This window comes from Megalopta genalis, chromosome 6 (assembly GCF_051020955.1).
Source record: "Megalopta genalis isolate 19385.01 chromosome 6, iyMegGena1_principal, whole genome shotgun sequence".
Classification (NCBI taxonomy): domain Eukaryota; kingdom Metazoa; phylum Arthropoda; class Insecta; order Hymenoptera; family Halictidae; genus Megalopta; species Megalopta genalis.
The window spans coordinates 3,660,751-3,680,525 of record NC_135018.1 but is presented as its reverse complement, the minus strand read 5'-3'; the positions used below and the strand labels follow the sequence as shown (position 1 = coordinate 3,680,525).

The window sequence follows — 19,775 nt, the reverse complement described above, 5'->3', positions numbered from 1 at the left end:
ATGTATATGATATACAAGTGGCAGTAGTGGCACCATGTTTTTGGCGATAACTTCATGTTTATGTGAGTATGTAGTAAGTAGTAACGGCGCGTACAAGATCTGAAAATCGTTTGTTGATCGTCCAACTATTTAAAGTCATTTAACATTAATAAAATACGATCTTTCAACTTAGACTGTTACGCATTTATATCAGTCTCAAAATTCTATTGCAAAATGTAGTTACTATATTGCTCTGTTTTAATTGCAATCAAAATTTACAAGTCTCTTTGTGAACGATAAAGCAAGTTGTTCGTACTAATCTGAAGTGAGTGGAATTTGTTTAGTGTGCGCGCGTTATATTTACAAGGAAAGAAGCAGAATTTCAGCGATCTGTGAACAATGGCAAGTGGGTAGAGAAGTATAAAAGAAAACGTCGAAGATAAGTAGAGACAAGCGCGGTGTCGCTATTACTGATAATTGCGTCTATGTGCAATGCTATGACGTTGTGTTGAGCACAGTCGAGCAGGAAAACAGAATGGATCACAAGTCTGTCATATTTGTGATGGATTTTAAATAAACATTGATGGTAGAAAGTGTTGTTTAGTGCCAATATTGGAGCATATATACAGTCGTATTGTTATTGATGGACGTTGAAGTCTATTTTATCGAAGTTATAACAAAAACGATCTTGTTAACTGTTTACAATAATAATATATCAATTATTTGCAATTATTTCAATATAAATAATGAAATTCTAAGATCTGAATAATAAATTAATAACAAATTTAAATATATTATATCCATTTATATAGGGTATACATTTTTAGATTTTGTGCTACGTGAGAAATATTGTAAACTATAATTAAAAATCATTTAGTTTATAACGTTCAATCTAAAATACTTATTGCAATATTGAAGTATACCTTTAAATTTTAATGCAGAATAAAGAAAAATATTGAAAGTGAATATTATATTACTTTGTGAACATTCATAATTCATTGTTTTGCGCTGGAGTCTAATAAAAAACGGAGAAAATGAAGAAAAAAGATTGGTTTTATACCTCATTCAAATTTAAGCGAACCGAAAGCTAAATTTTGATCACGTCACATAAATAATGATGCGACTGTGAACAGATGCGTGTATACGCGCTTGTATATGCAACACGTATATGTTCAGATATGTGCAACTATATACGTATATATGTACAGTTTTGTCTTCCAATCGTCTCGCAATTCAGCAGGCGCGATGCAACATTAAGGAAGTCAGAGAAAGATTGTGTTTATTCTAATTGGTTACCGATTCGCTATTACAATAGTGCTGCCCTCACGGCCATAAACAAAAAGAGGTAGTGGTGAGCGAGCGAGAGGGCACACGTGCGCACTGCGCACAAATATATGTGATCGAACAGACTACGGACTTAGGAATTTCTAATTCCGTGAAACAAACGGACCTGCAACATAAGATAACTTGTCTTGCTCTTATTGTTCATGTTTTTTTCAATAACAAAAGCCTGCAATACAAAACGAAAATATTATAAAAGGCGCGTATTAAGTTTCGTTTAACTTAATTTATGTATACACTATCTGTCCGGCTTCATACATGAAAGTTTGCTTTGGTTCTGTCTTCCTCATTCATCAGTTTTTCTCTTTCTTGAAGGATTGCGCGCGATTGTATGCGCGTTGAAATAGTAGGGGTAAAAACCGTGACGCTGGAGAGATCGCCTAGCCGAGCGCGACATTGGAGAGGCAATGTTGTACTTGATAGGTTTCTCGCGTAATGTGGGATCTATGAAAAAGATTCACGTGGGGGACCTGTTCAGGATTCGAACTCTGATATCGTCTGTACGAGGCAAGAGTACTATATAGTGTGCCATCGAAGCTCCACTGTTCTTTCTTATTTTTCCGGGTCTTTTCTTTGGCTGTATTCGCCCATAGGAGGCGCTCGGAATAATCAGTGCGAAGAAGAGCGTACAAGTGAAACGATGTTGTAACTAACGGCCAAAATGGAAGAGCAAAGCGTTCACAGCAGTATCAGTGATATAAATAGTGAAGAGGCAGTTAGAAGTGAGCGTAAGTTCGTCAATATTATCGATTTTAATATCACACTTGTCGGGCTAGTGTTCATTATTAGTTGATACGTATAAGTTAGCCAACAGGATGAACTAACCCTACCTCACTCTTTATCAAAACTCACGCGACAATACTCGTGCCTTATATCTGTCACCTACCCTGATCCATATATAAATTAAGATTTAATATCCGTTACCTTCACCATGTATTCTCGTATTATGTTTTGAACTTTACGCGGGAGGAATATCAACGGTTCCTTATAAATACGGCCTTGACTTATTCTCCAAAATTACGTCAGAAATGAATAATTGGTCACTTTGAAACACATTTATATACTTTTTTGCAGACTACTGTAGTCTCATTTCGTGTTTTCACGAAATTTTTAATGTTTATATTAGCGTTATTTAAAGATTAATAATAATATTATGTAAAATATTGTTTTTCTTTATTTTCTGTACTTAGGATTTTATTGTACTTATAATCGAGTGAATAATGTGTTATTTTATATATTTAGGGTCTATATATCTTTGTCTTGTTTTAACTTAGTCATTATTTATGAGGTACTTAAAATATAGGAGTAAAGGGTATAAGAGGGTTGTTTGGTATCTACTGTGACATGTAAGATTAGATATCCAGTGATAGCTATTTATTGTAGTCATTGTTTGTGAATTTGAAAGGACTGACCCTATTGTTACTTCAAAATTAGTCATTCCTTATCATTTTAATAATGATTTAGAATTAACAGATGTTACACCAAATGTTATTATTACTATAAAATATATTTAATGACTTTTATAACTTGTTATTAGTTGCAATATAATTAGTTCTAATATAAATTATTTGGTTTTATATATAAATATATATTTTATATTTGAAGATTTTGTAAAAAATTTAAAGTACTCCATATTAATTTGAAACAATTAAACTTATTTTTTAAAAAGCATTTAATTAAAATTGAATTAATTTAATGATATAATTGATAAAAAAAGGTATTTTGTTTATTAAGAAATTTATTACAATAATAATGGTAATTTGTAATAATATTCAACTTGAATATTTTTTATTTGACAGCTGTAATTATTCCACGTAAAAAGCGAATATGCTTAATTGGTGCAGCTGGAGATGATCCTGCACTTGGTGCTGCTGCTCAGCAGTTTAGTGTACCTGTCCTTAAATCAGAAACTGGTTTAGAATATGTAGAAGATACAACATATTGTACTTATTTTATATTAAAACAGTTTGAGGGACCTGAATATGATGCTCTCCATAAAAGTGCTCATAGGTTTGTCATAATTTGCTTCATATATTTCCTAATTTGTAAAAAATTCATCAAAAGAATCTGACTTTTGGTTGTTTTAATTAATCAAATTTTAGAATATTGGGACCGACGGCGCTTCTGCAATTGGCAGAAAGAAAGGACACATTACCTAGTATTAACAGACCTATGTATACACAAGCTATGGTAGGCATGGTGGTAGTATTTACTGGATTTAGGAAAAAGGATGAATTGGTTAGTGTTAAGTTTTAAATTTGTATTTATTATACCATAAAATATAAATACAAAATAATTTTATGATATTATCCTTCCCTTTACAGACTAAATTGATCAACATGATCCATAACATGGGTGGAAGTATTAGAAAAGAAATGGGTGCAAAAGTGACACATCTCATTGCTAATTGTTGCGGTGGAGATAAGTATAGATATGCTGTCACATTTCGGGTACCAGTAATGTCTATGGATTGGGTGACAGCTTTATGGAATGCCAAAAACGATATTTTCATTTATGGAAATAGTGAAGAACTGGTAATATTACCATCTACAATAATTATGATATATTTGTTTTGATTATTTTATATATTCCTCATTTTTAAAAATGTTTACTAGTGTATCTTTATATGTTATTCTAAAAACTGGTTTATTATGCAGATCACTACTTATAAGCTGAAGCCATTTTTTGGTGCAAAAGTATGTTTCTTTGGTTTCCCCGAAGAAGAAAAACGTCACATGTGTGAAGTTTTGCAACAACAAGGTGGTGAATCTACTGAAATTGACGATCCAAATTGTACACATGTGGTAAGTTACAAGTAAAATATTTCTTATCTAACGTATATTATTTTCAGTGTGTAACACGAACTTTTACATTTAATAGACAAATACTTAATGTATAAATGATCATATTCTTTAGGTAACAGATGTAGGAAGTGGTGAATACAAGAAACGCAACAATGCTTTTGACATGCTATCATACACTAAAAATCCTAATTACATTCCACGCTATTACACAAAAACAAAACCATTTTCCTTTACCTTTTACAATCCATATACTAATACTATCCCTAACACAAAAACAGTAAATTTATCACATACCTGCAATATTAATTACGCGAAAATGCCAACAAAATTGAACACTAAATATTTCTTGCATCGTTTGTCTTCTTCTTTGCCACAGTCTCTAGACTACAAAGAAAGTAAATTTAATTATTCCAATTCAGATAATATTAGTCAAGACTCGGCTATTTGTATGGATGATAATTTCTGTGATGGTACAAATTTACCAGATGAGTCTTATATGTCTGAATTTTCTATTCCACGAGCAGATTCAGGCATTGATATGTCTTCAACAAAGAACTCTTACAACAAAACTCAAGCAAGAGGTTTAATTGTATCAGAACAAACTAATTTTCCTGCAATACTTACGACATTGGATTCTATATTTTTATCTTCATTAGCTAACAACGCAAAGAAGCCAGAAGATACTATATCTGATATTTCATGTGATAATACTGGTAATGAAAATGTAGAGGATGAATTGAGGCCTCATAACTTCCAATCTTCTACACTCTGTAAAAAAAGAATTATTCCATATGCAAATAATCACCATTTTGATACCAAGTCACAATTGTTGAAATCTTGCAAAAATGCACAGTATTCGCAGAGCTCTCTTTTTCTTAATAGAAAAATTATAACTCCTAGACGGTATATTAAATGGCGAAAAGTAAAGTCTTGCGTTGCAATTCATAAAATTGATTCTCCAGACAAAATTAAATTTAAAAGAATTTATTCTCACCCTAATTTATTTAGACGATTTGACGCGGAACTTAATGATTCTCTTTTACATAACCCTCTAACACCAATGACAAAGAAAAAAAGTTTTTTGAATACACGTAAATTGAGTTCATCTATGTTGTCAAAGCTTAGCCATATAAATTTGCCATTATTTAAACAGTATGTAGTTAGTCCTTCCAAAAAGACTCTAGAAACTCATCCGAGACAGAAATATACTCCCTTGCCAAGTCCTCTCCCTGTACTTGCAAAGGTAGCAAAGTTATCAAGTACTGAATATGGTTTGAGAAGTACGTTTACATCTTGCGGAAAATATTTGAATCTTTCTTCTAAAACTTGTGATTCAGAAGATGATTATGTAAAATGTGAACAATCAGAGGACACACAATTATTCTCGGTACTTTCACTTTTTTAATGGGACTTGTAGGTGTAGAGAAATTATAAAACTTAGGATTTGAAAGGGAAATAGAGGGTATTTATTGATAAATGTTTTTGTTACATGTAGTTTATACATATTTATTGGTTTAGCATAGTAAACTGTTCTATTTTTGTGATGTCATCTTTGTGTCGTGCTAAACTGCATATTTGCAGATGTTACCGTGATATGTGACAGTAATCTAATATCCTCATATTATTATTGCACATAATATTTCGTTCTTCACAAATATTATTGCTCTATTTTATGATGTGTATTGTATTACTCTAATTATTCTGTTAGACTACTGGTATAAAAGAAACTAAAAAGTGACTGTATCTGTTATGTGTATCAGTGTCTAAAAAGCTGTAAATTATTGAAAAATTATAAATTACTCATATTTTAGGTTGTGGATGAATCAAATGTGAATGCATTACCGGATTTGGCTTCTGTAAGAGCTCATATCGTAAAAGCTGAATGGTTTTGGACATCTGTGCAAAATGAGGGTGCGGCTGATGAAAAGGAATATTTATTTGAAGATGTAAGTGTATTCAGATTATTAAATAAATTTAGTGTTTAATAGTTGATTTTATGTTCAGTATTTGGAATCTGTTCTATCGCCAACGATATCATCTAGACGTGATAGCCAACAAACAACTACTCCAAGCACAGCATCTACAAGACGAAAACGTAAACGACTAGCAGAAACTTTGTCTAGTTTGGTTCAAAACGGAGCAGATTCACCAGCTCTACATAAAAGGCGATCCAGCATTAGTGATGCCGGTCTTTTGAGTGTTAGTGGAAGCTTTCTTGATTGCACAGCAAGCCCAGATAAGCCATTACTTGATGGTTAGTTCTTTGGCTTTTAAGTAAATTTCGCTTCTATTATTTCATTTTTAAAATGTAATATTTCCAAAATATCATTTCTTACAATTACTGACTGTCATACACAAACTAATTTAACATAATCAACTTAATCTTTTTAACTGTCGAAATATACATCTTCCCTTTTTTTGTGGTTCATTTATTTTGCTTAGTGGATTGGTATATTTTTTTTAATTACTTACTTTTTATCAATATTATTATACTAACAATGTATATAATCAAAATTATTAAGTTTAATCCTGCTAACAATTGGTAAATATTTATATGAACCATATCAAGGGGAAGATAACGTAAATTTGAATTATTGATAACTACCAGATATTCCAGAAGTGGAAGCTGTGAATACTGATAGCTCTAGAAAAAATTTATCACCTCGTCATCAAGTTTTCTTAGAGTTAGTGCAAACTGAGTCGAATTATGTTGGCATTCTCAGTACAATTATGACGGTAAGTGTATCTTCATCATGTCTTATGTTAGAATGCACAGTAAATTGATATATTCAACTCTTTTTAGTTGTTCAAATCACCATTAGAAGATCTCATAGATACAAGTGGCGAGTTGTTAAACGGTACAGAAGCTAAAATTATATTTGGTAATTTTCCACCTATTTATGACGTTCATAAAAAGATGTTAGAAGAATTAAGATATAGTGCAACACACTGGATGGAGGACATTAGTATAGGCAATATATTTCTAAAGTTTGCACCAGACCTAGTCAAGGCATATCCACCGTATGTCAACTTCTTCGAAAATACAAAGGAAATGCTCGACCAATGTGATCAAAATAAACCGCGATTTCATGCCTTTTTGAAGGTTTGTCAGACAAAACCTGAATGTGGCCGACAAAGTTTGAAGGAGTTGTTGATTAAACCAGTACAAAGGTTACCCAGTATTAGTCTATTATTAAATGGTAAGTACTTTAATTATTATTAGATACTTAATTATAATCTTATTCTAATGCTTCTATGATTTACTACAGATATCCTTAAACATACAAATAAAAATAATCCAGATCATAGCGCATTGGAGTTATCAATTAGCAGTATTAAGGAAGTCATGACGTACATAAATGAAGATAAAAGAAAAACCGAAGGTCAATTAGTTATGTTCGACATTTTTAATGAAATTGATAATTGTCCGCCGCATTTAGTTTCCTCACATCGATCATTTATTGGTAAATGCGATGTGATGGAACTTAGTGAAGGTTTGAGTGGGCGTGGTGATCATTTAGTCTTATTTCTGTTCACTGATACACTCGAGATATGTAAAAAAAGATCAAAAGCCTTCAATTCATTAAAAAGTCCTAATACAGCAAACGGATTGCATGCAACCAAATTAAGTCAAGGAAAACCATATAAACATATTAAAATGTTATCACTCAGTACAATAAAAAAAGTTGTGGACATACGAGAAACTGACGGTATGCTAATCTGAAATTTTGAATTCTTTTTACATGAAATATTACGTATAGTATGCACTAAATAGTTACGTTTGCAGAATGTCATAAAGTATTTGCCTTAATGGTGAGAAGTAATCAGGAGTTAAAAGAAAAGCTATTTTCATTTACGATTACTGATGAAGAAGTAAATAAAACAAATTATTTACGGACTTTGTGTAGGCAAATGGCGAATACAGTATGTAAAGCTGATGCGGTATGTTTAACATTTTTTCCAAATATTTCAATTTTATTTAATCTTTGTCATTGTAGCAATGTTATCTAATTATACTTATATGTTAATTACAACATAATTATTTTTATGTTTAGGACACGTTCCTGATAAGTCTTGATTCGCATCAACTTGAAATTGACACAAGTGATGTAGCATTAGGAACTTTAAGTAAAGCATTTAAGTAAGTAGTCCAAACTAAATCTGAATTTGCTGTACAGTTTTAATTTTGTAAGTGATTTTATTCCTCACACAACTGTAAGTACATTTTCTACCACAAATGTGTTTTTTGAATATTGGATAATTTATATTCTATGTTTTCATTGATAAAATTAAATTGTATTACATATTATGAATATAATACTTACAGTTTTGTAGAGACACGTTCAAAAAATTATATATCTATCTCTAGTTAGAAAGATCTTCGCTATATGCAAGAAAAATGAATAGTACTTAATATTTCTACTCTAATGAGGACCATATCTTAAGTGTTACAGGAATGTTTATAATTAACCTTACATATAAGATATTCTTTGGTAAACTAATCTATTTGCAGTTTTTGATTGGTAATATAATTAGTAGTTTATATTAATAAATTTTGATTCTTGATTTAATTAGACATTTTGAAAAATTAATACAGTATATCCGTAATATAAACAATTTTTACCTAAAAAGATGCTTTTATTGAATAATTTTTTAGTAAATAATCCATGTAAATTTGCAGATTTTCTTTTAAATTTATAATATCAAGAACTTTGTTTTCTGAAGAACTGTTTCAGACAGCTTGTAGCTCTTAAACGATGGTCTTTGCTAGGCTAGTTTAGTTTATAATATAAGGTGTTCTACAATTATTTTAACAGCCGAAAATGAGGGCTAGCTGAGGTCATTTGAAATAACTTTTTCCTTTGCGAAAATGCAATCTGCGACTTTGTTTACGAGTTATTAACGAAAAATACTGACCAATGAGAGGTGATGGCGCGAAGTTCGAGAGCCCGCAGCACGAGGCGTCATTTCCTCAGGTGGCCGAACGACGAACGACAAGAGCCCACGGTCGAGGCCTGGATTTTTTTGGCAGTGAAACGTCGACTGCCGAACGAACGCGTCGAATAAACGATTATCCGCGAACGCGTCTCAGTCATCTTTCTCTAATAAACAAATCCTTTACGTCCCTTAACGCGATTATTTATTATTAAATCAGCTATGCAAATTATTCGTTGAATTCTGTTCGGACACGGAATTATTTAAATTAAAATATCATTTACGAACTTTGTTAATCTTCACTGTACACCTTGCATAAAAATTTGATATGGTACACATGAGGTGTCATGCACACCAGAAAATTAAAACGGCTGTCACGGTTAAACTACATACTATTTCGTGTCCGAAAAATTAGTAAATATTCTTCAGACGTTCTAAAATAAAGGTGAACAGCGTTTTTCTTAAAAATATCACTGTTACGTAGTAAAAGAAATCTGGAAAGTTCACGCTTCGTGACTTGTTCAATACTTCGAACGCGACTCGAGTCCGTCCCGACCTTCTGTCAAAGCCTCGTGCTGCGGGCTCTAGAACTTCGCGCCATCACCTCTCATTGGTCAGTGTTTTTCGTTAATAACTCGTAAACAAAGTCGCAGATTGCATTTTCGCAAAGGAAAAAGTTACTTCAAATGACCTCAGCTACCCCTCATTTTCGGCTGTTAAAGTAATTGTAGAACACCCTATATAATCGCATTATTGCTAAGTTCTACTAAATTATAGGTATATTCTTCAGTTATATTTATTATTTCGATTACGTATGTTACTTTGATGACAGAAATGTAGAATCAATTTTTTTATCGAAAATTTTCTCGGATTGTTTAGCATGTTAGTCCTTCATTTTTATGTACACGTGAATAAATTTGACCAACATTGTAATAATGATGGCAATTTGTCAAACAAACCTTAAGTGTAACATGCTTAACCGAATAAGATTGCATTAGGAATAAAGTTATTGCACTTTTAATATAGATAGTACATTGTATACATAGAACATATATTTTTATGAACAGTATACACAATTAAGAAGGGAAAAGTTATTTGATGCTCTAAACTGTTTTTCTCCTGTATTGCATGTTAACAAAAAATAATGGGGCGACGACTCGTTTGGTTGCAGGAGCCTATTTCATAATTTTTACCTGGAGTATATGGACCCGTATGTGTTCCTACTCAATAGCATGTGTGAAACCACGTTACATGTCCCACTACCGTCAGTTTTCGCACCAGGCTGATTATCTTTTTTTTATTTGCTTTGATCCTTTGCTCCTTGCTTGTATAAAAAATGATCCAGTTGTATTTTTGAAAATCAAAGTTTATATTGTTAAACAGTTTCACAAATGAATAATTTGACCAGTTCAAGCGTAATATAGATTATATCAGCCTGTCACAGATTATTAACATTTTATGATAAGAATCTTTAAAGTTATGTTGAGTCAGACATTAATACAATTTACAAATTTATTTATATGCTTTTAGTTCACAGACGATAAAGTGTATATTAAACAATTTTTTTAGTTCAGCTCTATTTACACGTTTTTACATATCTGTAATATAGATTAGCACTTGTGAAGATCTTTTTGATAGTCCAGCATGTAAACATTTATTAGTCTATGATTTGGCTTCTGCATGTTATGTTAAAATTAACAATATATTAGAATATAATATTTACTTGAACTGGTTTTTAAAGGTTTGGGGTTTTTTTTTATTTTACGTTTGCTAATTCCTTTGGTTACTGGAAAGTTTATTTCCCCTCTACTTAGTGTACAAGGTCATGAAGTAATTACATCATGAAGAATTGTTACATTCTTATAGATCTACAAATGCAACAAAGTTTTTGTGGGGAATAAAGTTTCGGTCAAGCATTAATTTTTTTGATCAATAAATGAAATAAATTTGTAACAAATATTTTTCTTCAGGTTTGCGTCTCGTACAAGGATGAAAGTCGGCAGAGCGTTTAGTTTTAACAAAACTCCAAGTAAACTGAAAAGAGCAATGTCAACAATGATGTCACCATTTGGATCAACGAATAGTCTGACTCCTGCAAGTCAACAGCTAGCACAGATGCGGCTTGCTAGTTGCAACAATATTAACGTTAGTTAACTGTTTATTATGCATGTTGTTTGCTGATCTATACGCTTACGCTTTCTTTCAAATATCTCCTTGCTTACTTTCGTTTCACGACGGGAGAATGTTATTTCTTGAATATAGTTTTTTAATATGCGTTTTCTACCATAGTAGAAACCGCGCGCGCGCTTTAATGCATGGCTGCAAAACTATTCGTGCTTTTAATTATTGACATCTGTTTCCTTGCATATATTGGCAGTATAACATTATATAAATATTTGATACATTGTATTCTTGCATATTTTCCAATATTTTAATGGATTAACATGTTTCTTTCTTTTTATTACATAAAAGCATCGCACAAATGCCAGTCAAAAGATTAATTTATTGTATATACGTACATTATAATATATTATTTCCTTATGATCATTTTAATACATTGCTGGATTTTTTTATTTCATGAGTTTACATTGATTCATCCATAGTGTATGTCTTTTTTGCCACATTTGTTTTGGTACATGGTCAATTATAAATCTCATGCTTATGACAATACAATGTTAATGGATAAATTTTCATTCTTTACCACGTAAGTATGTTGTAGCTCCCTATTTTATTGGATGAGTATTAACTTATGAAATGATGAACGAATCAAAAACATATTGTAAATGCTATCCTTTTAACGTCTTCTCTCGTGAAAGGGAGTAGAGAGGAGGATTGCTAGAGATCTACTTTTCAACAGACAAAATTCGTTTTAGGAACGTGATGTCACGCAGTGTTTCGACTGGATCAAAATACTTCGCGTCACAATTTAGATACAGAATTCTATATTTCTATACCCTGTTAATGAACAAAGCAATATCCCTAGCATGGATTCTACGAGTGTTAAAATTGTATATTTTTACGAAGTTAACTTTGCTTTTACAGAGGCACATTTATAGCACCAGATATTTACTTTCCTCGTTCTTTTCTTTTTCTGTTTCTATTATAGCTTTATCTAGCAAAAAGCTCAATTAGGCTGGATCCCATTTTGTTGTTTTCTTATTTCCTCTTTTTTTTTGTAAAATATATTTGCACTTAAAAAAACTACGTACACAAGCATTTTTCATTACACCTTTTTAATCGCATGTTCTTTCAATTATTTTTTTGTTTGTGCTTTTTTTAATTAGTTAAATTTAAATGTTAATTGGATCTTATTTGTTTGTTATACATTTCTTGTTTTAATCATTGTGGATTTGTTGTTTCTTTTTAAATTGCTTTAGGTATTTTTTTAAAACTGTGTACATGATAATAGGATAAATAGATCATATATCTTTCCAGGAGCTGGGTAATGGTGGTTCAGGCTCGCCATCTAGAGATGATGTTCTAGTAGCACCCATGTCGGTTCAGCCGACACGAAAGGCCAAATGCAGTTCCCTCAGTATGGCTTCGTTAAGAAGGTTGTAATTAGTATGTCAAAAGCAATGCAATTTTTTCTCTCACTGCTATTGCATAACCACATTTGGTCATCTTGCCCATTGTTATTGTGCCTTAAATTTCTTTCATTTTATGTTTATTCGTATTTTAAAACACAATAATTAAGAGATCCATATACGTAAATATTCTTTGCACAGTGATATAAGCATATCAGTATACAGATGCATAAAATCATTTGATTTTCAGTAATTCTAAAGACTGGATTGAAATTTCTAGTTATATGTATATTTCAAATAATGTAAAGTAATTATTACTAAATAGACTGTAAATGTGTTGCAGAAATTTATTAGTTCATTTGGAGAGACTCAAATGAAGACTTATGAATAACATGTCGTAATTTATGTTATGGATTAAAATACTCATATTTGGTCAGGAATAGCCTTCCATATTCATTGTAAAACTTGCATTTTTTTCAAGTACAGTGTTCACTGTTATTTACTTTTGATCATATCTAATGACATTCTCTGGTGTCGAGCTTCGTGTGTATATACATTTTTGAAATAGAAACAAAATTGATGTGTAATGTTTTTTGCGGTTTATATTGTACAATACAATAGTTTGCAATAACTTTTCTCTTAGGATCATGATTACTCTTAAGTATCCAATTAGTGTTTTCAACCATTGTAGAAACGATACTAACAATGGTGACTATTAGCATTACTTACATGGTCATAATAACAACTAATTTAATATGTAGCTTAACTAATACATATTTATTTAACGATTTTAGGTTTTCATTCTATGCAGTTTGTATTCCTAAACTGAACGTCCTCGCTTGTTACATTCTTTTGGTTTGACGCAATACAATACTTGTATTTAGTGTTTTCTGTCAATATTTGTTTTATATTTAAATCTCTTCACCAACTCGATTTACATTTTTTAGATAAATTTTACTTCAGAATACTATGTAAAACATGCCATCGAATTGGAATGTGTTTAGTATTTGTTTATGATAAAAGAGTTGGTGTAGTTTTTTTGTGTTCCATATATTTCCATAGTCATTTTGACTTTGCTTTGTTTATCCTCCAGAAATTGTTCAGACGAAGTCATGCAGGACAAATCCGATCTTTGAACTACAGGGCTTAAGTAATACGCAAGTATGTTGTACCTATTTCTTTGGTGTCAGTGAATGGTTTGTGTGAGACATTAGAGAGGCTTGGATATGTTGATGGGAAGATAGAAAATATTTGTGCAAACAACAGATGAAAGATAAATATCTGTTAATTTTCTAAAACTGACGTTCAATTTTCTACTTGCCTTGTGCCAACAGAACCATGTGTGTTTTATAGAGAAAATGTACATTGCCATTTATGCTTTAAGAAGCTACAATTATATTATGTATATTAACGACCTACTGTATGTAATACTCTACCCGTCGTTAATTTTTATACATATGTAACATTCGAATAATTCAAACTCTTGTCTCAGGGAGACAAATGGAATTGGATTTACAATAAGGCAAAGAACATTACATTTCCAGTGCTGTAATACATACGCCGTTTATACAAACTGAAAGTATACATCTATATGTACATACATATACAATACATGTGTATGTATACACATACATTTTTGTGCCATTGTATCTAATTTGATAGATATATTTAGAGTTTATTACAGTGTCTGAAGATAATTCATGGTTTTTTGAAGTGAAAAGAAACGTGTGAAAACTTATGAAATTAACATTAATTGTATATTTCTTATTTAAAAGTTTATATAGTTGCCATGTTTATTATAATTTCGATTTCTCAGTGTGAGCTACAACATGAAATTATGGCTGCATCATCTTGTTTATATTTTCATTATTAAAGATAATTATTTTTCGAAATTGTTCAGAATCTGATGCCATAAAAAATTATTGTGAGTGTAGTATGCTCACTTCTTTTATGATACAATGTACATGCATAAGAATAAGATTTGTGAAGAGATGATAACAAGAAGATAAGAAGAAGACAGATTTTGAACATGTGAATGTCTCAATACTTGTTTCTTTTACATATTAAGCTATTCAATATCTAATAATTGCAAAAAGCCATAGTTTACTAGCATTACATTATTGTTAATGTTTTTTTTTAGATATTCAATTATACGCTTATAGTAATTGCTGACTTTTTAAAGATATACATACATTAAGATACGTAATTTGTCATTTACACTACAAGCTATTTTGATGTCTACTCTTTTAGGATGTAAATGTTTATATTCTTATTATATGTGAAATATGTTACATTAATCTAACTCTCCGTCTGAAATAATCATATAACTGTTTATACGCTGTTTTGAATCATATTAAACGTACATATGATGTTTTAAAGTTTCTTTGAGCATTCAAGTGTCGAGTATTGTGAACGTTTTTTGAAATTTATGCTACATGATATAAAGAAATATTGCTCTTTTCGTTGTTATAATCATATAGATGTAAAATAATTGTTTTTGAGAAATATATTACTTTACATGCAGGGTGGATGAAAAATTGTAGTACAACCGGTCAGGGGATGATTCTACGTGAAAAAAATAAGAAGTATATATGATATACTATTTTTTCATGCAAGGCTTCGTTTTCGAGAAAATAGTTAGATTCTATCTATAGTATGCAAAAATATATTTGTATATATTCCAGCTCAGTGAGCAGTCTGTTAAGCAAACATATCACAACATTTCAAAGGTTGAGGAAGAAATATCATTACTTAGTATTTTCAACATCAATTACAAAATGCCTACACAGTTTCTTATTTTGGTTGTAAATATAATCTTTTGAAAACACATTTTTTCCTACAATTTTTCCTACATTGTACATCATTTACTAATGATAATATCAATAATTGTAGTATGACAATATTTCTTTTTATTTTTCCGTTTTCTTTCACGAGGTTTGAATTTCTAATAAATTAGGATAGGAAGACAATATAATTAATTTGTGCCAGAATCAAATAGACCATAAATTTCTAGTTATTAAATTTTCTTTATCTTCGATATGATAGTTTACATTTTAAAAATTGCGCGTAAAACTGTGATTGGAAATTTCGATAACAGAAATTTAAGAAGAGACTTTGACAAAATGAAAACTATGAACTAAACAAATTAAGATACAAAGTTTCCAGATATTTTAGAGGAACGTATCATTTTGTAAATAAAGAAACGAAATACCTAAAATTATTTCTGCACAAGTAGTGTTATCAATCAATAGTAGCGATAATTAAATCTCGTCGGGAATATATATGTAACATTTTAATTTCTTACACACACACAGAATTGAAATAATTTTTTTATAAAACGTAAACGTCAATTATATTTAAGAAGTCCTTGTGGATATAACAGAGAACTATATTCCTTGCAATTTTTACCTCTATTAGCTTTAAAATAAATTGTTGAGGAATTTAAAATAGTATCTACATTTCATTGAGAGAAAGTGTATATCTATGTATATTGAAAGGTTGCAAGGAAAGCGAAAGAAAATTTGTTAACTCTTTACAAGGATTAACTACTTACGTTCTTGCCTTTTTAATATGTACGTACAGAATCGATCTAAAACATTGTGCCTTTGCACGGAAAGGACCACTAAAAACTAAAATCTTCTAAATGTACCGGCGTGAATGAAAGAGAATCACTTGAAGTGCGTTCTTGCGCGAAATCACGGAGGCTCTGGCAGCACTTCGTACTTCAACTTTTAATTTATACTAATCTTTAAGAGCTCATATGTCACACAATTTCCATGCAGCGGTTTGCTGACGAAACTAACACCAATCTCTAGCACGATGTATGGATATAGACAAAATAAACAAAAATACATTACAATACGAAAGAATTTTAGTTTCATAATAATATTATCATTAAAACAATTATCATGAAATTGTTTAATTTTGACTAATCAATTATACCTTCTTCGAATTATCTTTAAAACCTTTGTACAACATTTGAACATTTTCTCGAACGTTTCGATATTTTGAACATTTTTTAATTTTATTATTAATTATTTTTTAATTTCTATTTTAGCATACTGACATATTTTGTTACATCCATTACGTCGTGGTAGATTTTATAATCTGTTAGAAACAGTGACGGTAAAAAAATGTCTTGAAGAATACGGGTCGTGAAACTTCCGCACATTGTTGGACTTGAGTTTTATATAATCGCGGTAGCTGACATTTTCTTCATTAACGATAAGTACGGAGAAGATTCTGTTTAGCTCCAGAACACTGTACATATTGCCGATAAATATCATGTAAGTGTAGTGTAGCGTAGGTAATGTTTTATACTATACGCGTAAGAATAATGTAATTCGCACATAGTCGTTACTATTTATATGATATTGTAATTGATTGTATAAATTTACTCTTTATTATGTAAACAGAAGATCAGTGCCGCTTTTTTTCTCCCTACACTTCAGCTTCATGTGATATTAACACTTTTTCAAAAATACCACTAAAACATCGTACGATGATTGGTGATTTCGGTCACCCAAAGAATGTTTTGAGTTCTTCAGAATATTCCAAAGTTTACCAAAAAATCAAGAACTTCGAGTTTCAGGAGACATTGTTGAAGAGATTGCGATTGTTAACGGCACAGCTATTTTAGACTAAAATAACCAACTAATATGCTTAATTAAATATAACGGAGTAATAAATAAACTAATTAAATGGGACATTAAATGCGAATAAATGTTACGGAGACGAAGGTTGTAAACCATAAACTATATACATTTGTTACTACATCGGACGTGCTTCAGCGAACAATTGCCATCTTGGCTTCCTTACCCTAGCGTTACTCTATTCCAGTGCCTTTAGCAAATCAGCCACCAAATGGGAGAACCGGATAACTAATGGCAGGGATTATGCGATTCTTGGCAAAGAAATTCGCCATGCGATAAAATATTTTATAGGGTAAGGAGGGAGGGTTGGATCGAATATAAAATGTCTCATGATATCGCATTATGCCAAAATATATTTGTATTCACAGATTTATGTTATAATAATCGCTTTGTCAATTATGGAGATAGACTGGAATAATGAACTGAATTTTTCGATAACAGACGTGATAGAAATGAAGTTTGTTTCATTCATCACTGCTGCTTAATCAACATTGTATGATACATTGATTATAAAATTTGTAGTAGAAAGTTGTAAAATTCATTCTCTTTAGGACAGATTTGATTGAAATTCAGAAGTAAATAACTAGAACATAGAGAAGTATGTAATCTTTTATATGTACAGATGTGGCACCGTCACTTGCTTAATCATTTCAGTTACATTTGTGTATCTATGCGAAATTGTGGATAAGCTTTTATTATCTCATATGTATCCAATATTGTAAAGTAAAATTGATTAAAAAATTTACCAAGCAAATCACTAAAATCTCTTTTCTCAACTGCAACAGAATACAATAATATAAATCCATAAAAAATTGCAATCTTAATGGGTTAATAAATATCCATCAATGTTTCAATACTCTTTCACATTTCTCGTATATTTGGCAACAGTACAGAATTACTTGTACGTACGATCGCGTCTTGCGCACGGTCAAACGCGGCGAGAAATTTTTACATTCGAAATTTGCTCAAGAGAGCTTTCGTCCATTTTATTGCATTTTCGGCTTTGAAGCCAGATGGAGTGGCATTGATGCGACAGGATCTCCATAGTGCAGTTGCAATAACCGAGACAACCATCAACGAAATGTCGACCGTTCGTCAACCGCAATACGCATCAACCTCGTTACCACTGTGCGGGACATTCTTGGCGTCACGACAGCGGCCGCGTATCCGGTGACTAAATCAGTTACTCTTGCTGTCCGCGTTTCCTGCTCGGATATTCCTGTTCGGTATGGACGTACGAATATCTCTACACACTCTCAGCGAGTTTGATTCGTGAGATTGGTTTCTCAATTTCCGCTATTTGCTTCTCCATTCCGGTTCACTTTCATAATTTAATTTACCGATGCCGTCCTCTAGCTGATCGACTAGATTCTAGATTGCAGATAAATAATTTGTTCCTCTTCCCAATTCCTAAATAGTGCTTTATAAATAATGCAAAATCTTCGTTTTTTCTAGCCTCGAATTCCTTGCTGTAACAATTTCGCGTTCAGTTTCTGTGTAATTCTGTCTAATTTGTTTCACCCTTGGTTGACTTGTTTCAGTCAATTTTTATGCAACATTTCAATGGCATCATTTGAACTACTCGTCTAAATAATTTAAGAAGCAGCGTATTTATATGAATGCAATAAGTCAGTGAGTGAGTCTAGAAAAAATACTCTTAATCGTCACAAGTATAATTTCTAAGTTCCTTTTTCTCTGTTTATCTACCGAATAGTAAATTATTCTTCGAGAGATCAGTGTGCGCCAGGTATAAATTCGCGATAAATTTTGAAACCGCGGACATTTTACGCAGAAGTTTCCGGCTTTCCCCGGGGAACGACGAAACAATTTTCCTCTCTTTCGTTCGATGAAATGGGCACGTATCTGCATCGATCAAACGTGAAAACTTGTAATTGGTTCGTGCTACGACGAAAAAGAAAGATGAAAGAAAAGGAAACTAGGAAAGGAGAAAGACTGCAAGTAACGCGATAAAAAGAAGTTGGAACGGATAAAAAGATGGACAGTGGGAAATAAGAGAACGCGTCTCGAATTGAATCCTTAATTAAAGTCGCTGTCAACCGTGACGAAGCTATCAATTTCGGTGAAATTTTAATAAACGTTCCTCGTTAGAAGAAAAGGTTGCACTCTTATAATTCGAGCAGCGGACCGTCTTGAAACGTCAATCGGTAAATACGTATAAATTTCAACTGAACTGGCCACCTTTAAAATGAGAAATAAAAAAAGTTTTATGTATCGACAACTGTTCACCCTTAATATCAATTTTATACATTTTTCACCGATTCCAAATAAATAGTATATTCCGCAAAGAACGAATTTACATTACGTTGATATTTTATCACAAACTTTTTACAGACAAATTGAAAATTTGTCTTGTGAAAAGAATCTGAAATTAAAAATAAAAGTAAAAGTTTTTACCTTCTTACGATTGTAGTTTGATGCATTTGTTTAAAATATAAGATCATGAATGAAACTTAATTGATGAAATGAAACGTTCAAACTGGAACGAGATGACATCATGTGTAATTACTTCTAAGAAG

General features: G+C 31.4%; 1 protein-coding gene across 9 annotated transcripts; it reads left to right on the top strand.

Moving 5' to 3' along the window:
* The first annotated feature begins 61 nt into the window (after positions 1 to 61).
* pbl (epithelial cell transforming 2 pebble) lies at positions 62 to 17,003 on the top strand. 9 transcript variants are annotated; one of them, XM_033476223.2, is made up of 19 exons: positions 62 to 385; positions 1,636 to 1,827; positions 1,914 to 2,048; positions 3,120 to 3,330; positions 3,423 to 3,558; positions 3,645 to 3,854; positions 3,978 to 4,124; positions 4,237 to 5,511; positions 5,936 to 6,070; positions 6,129 to 6,378; positions 6,733 to 6,860; positions 6,928 to 7,324; positions 7,394 to 7,834; positions 7,912 to 8,066; positions 8,180 to 8,265; positions 10,231 to 10,323; positions 11,030 to 11,204; positions 12,495 to 12,613; positions 13,680 to 17,003. In XM_033476223.2, exons 3-19 carry the CDS (start codon positions 1,982 to 1,984, stop codon positions 13,720 to 13,722), a joined length of 4,068 nt encoding a protein of 1,355 aa, XP_033332114.2. In that variant the 5' UTR covers positions 62 to 385; positions 1,636 to 1,827; positions 1,914 to 1,981; the 3' UTR covers positions 13,723 to 17,003. The 9 variants fall into 9 exon arrangements, with proteins under 9 accessions (XP_033332114.2, XP_033332115.2, XP_033332118.2 ...); XM_033476224.2 differs by lacking the exon at positions 1,636 to 1,827; XM_033476227.2 differs by having other exon boundaries at positions 1,636 to 2,048; positions 10,231 to 10,269.
* The last annotated feature ends 2,772 nt before the right edge of the window (positions 17,004 to 19,775 follow it).

What these genes read in the sequence shown, in the direction of transcription:
- pbl (XM_033476224.2), top strand. Translation starts at nt 1,982, where the DNA reads ATGGAAGAGCAAAGCGTTCACAGCAGTATCAGTGATATAAATAGTGAA. An exon ending in AGAGGCAGTTAGAAGTGAGC is followed by an intron (nt 2,049 to 3,119) that starts GTAAGTTCGTCA and finishes TTTATTTGACAG; the next exon opens with CTGTAATTATTCCACGTAAA. An exon ending in ATGGAAATAGTGAAGAACTG is followed by an intron (nt 3,855 to 3,977) that starts GTAATATTACCA and finishes TTTATTATGCAG; the next exon opens with ATCACTACTTATAAGCTGAA.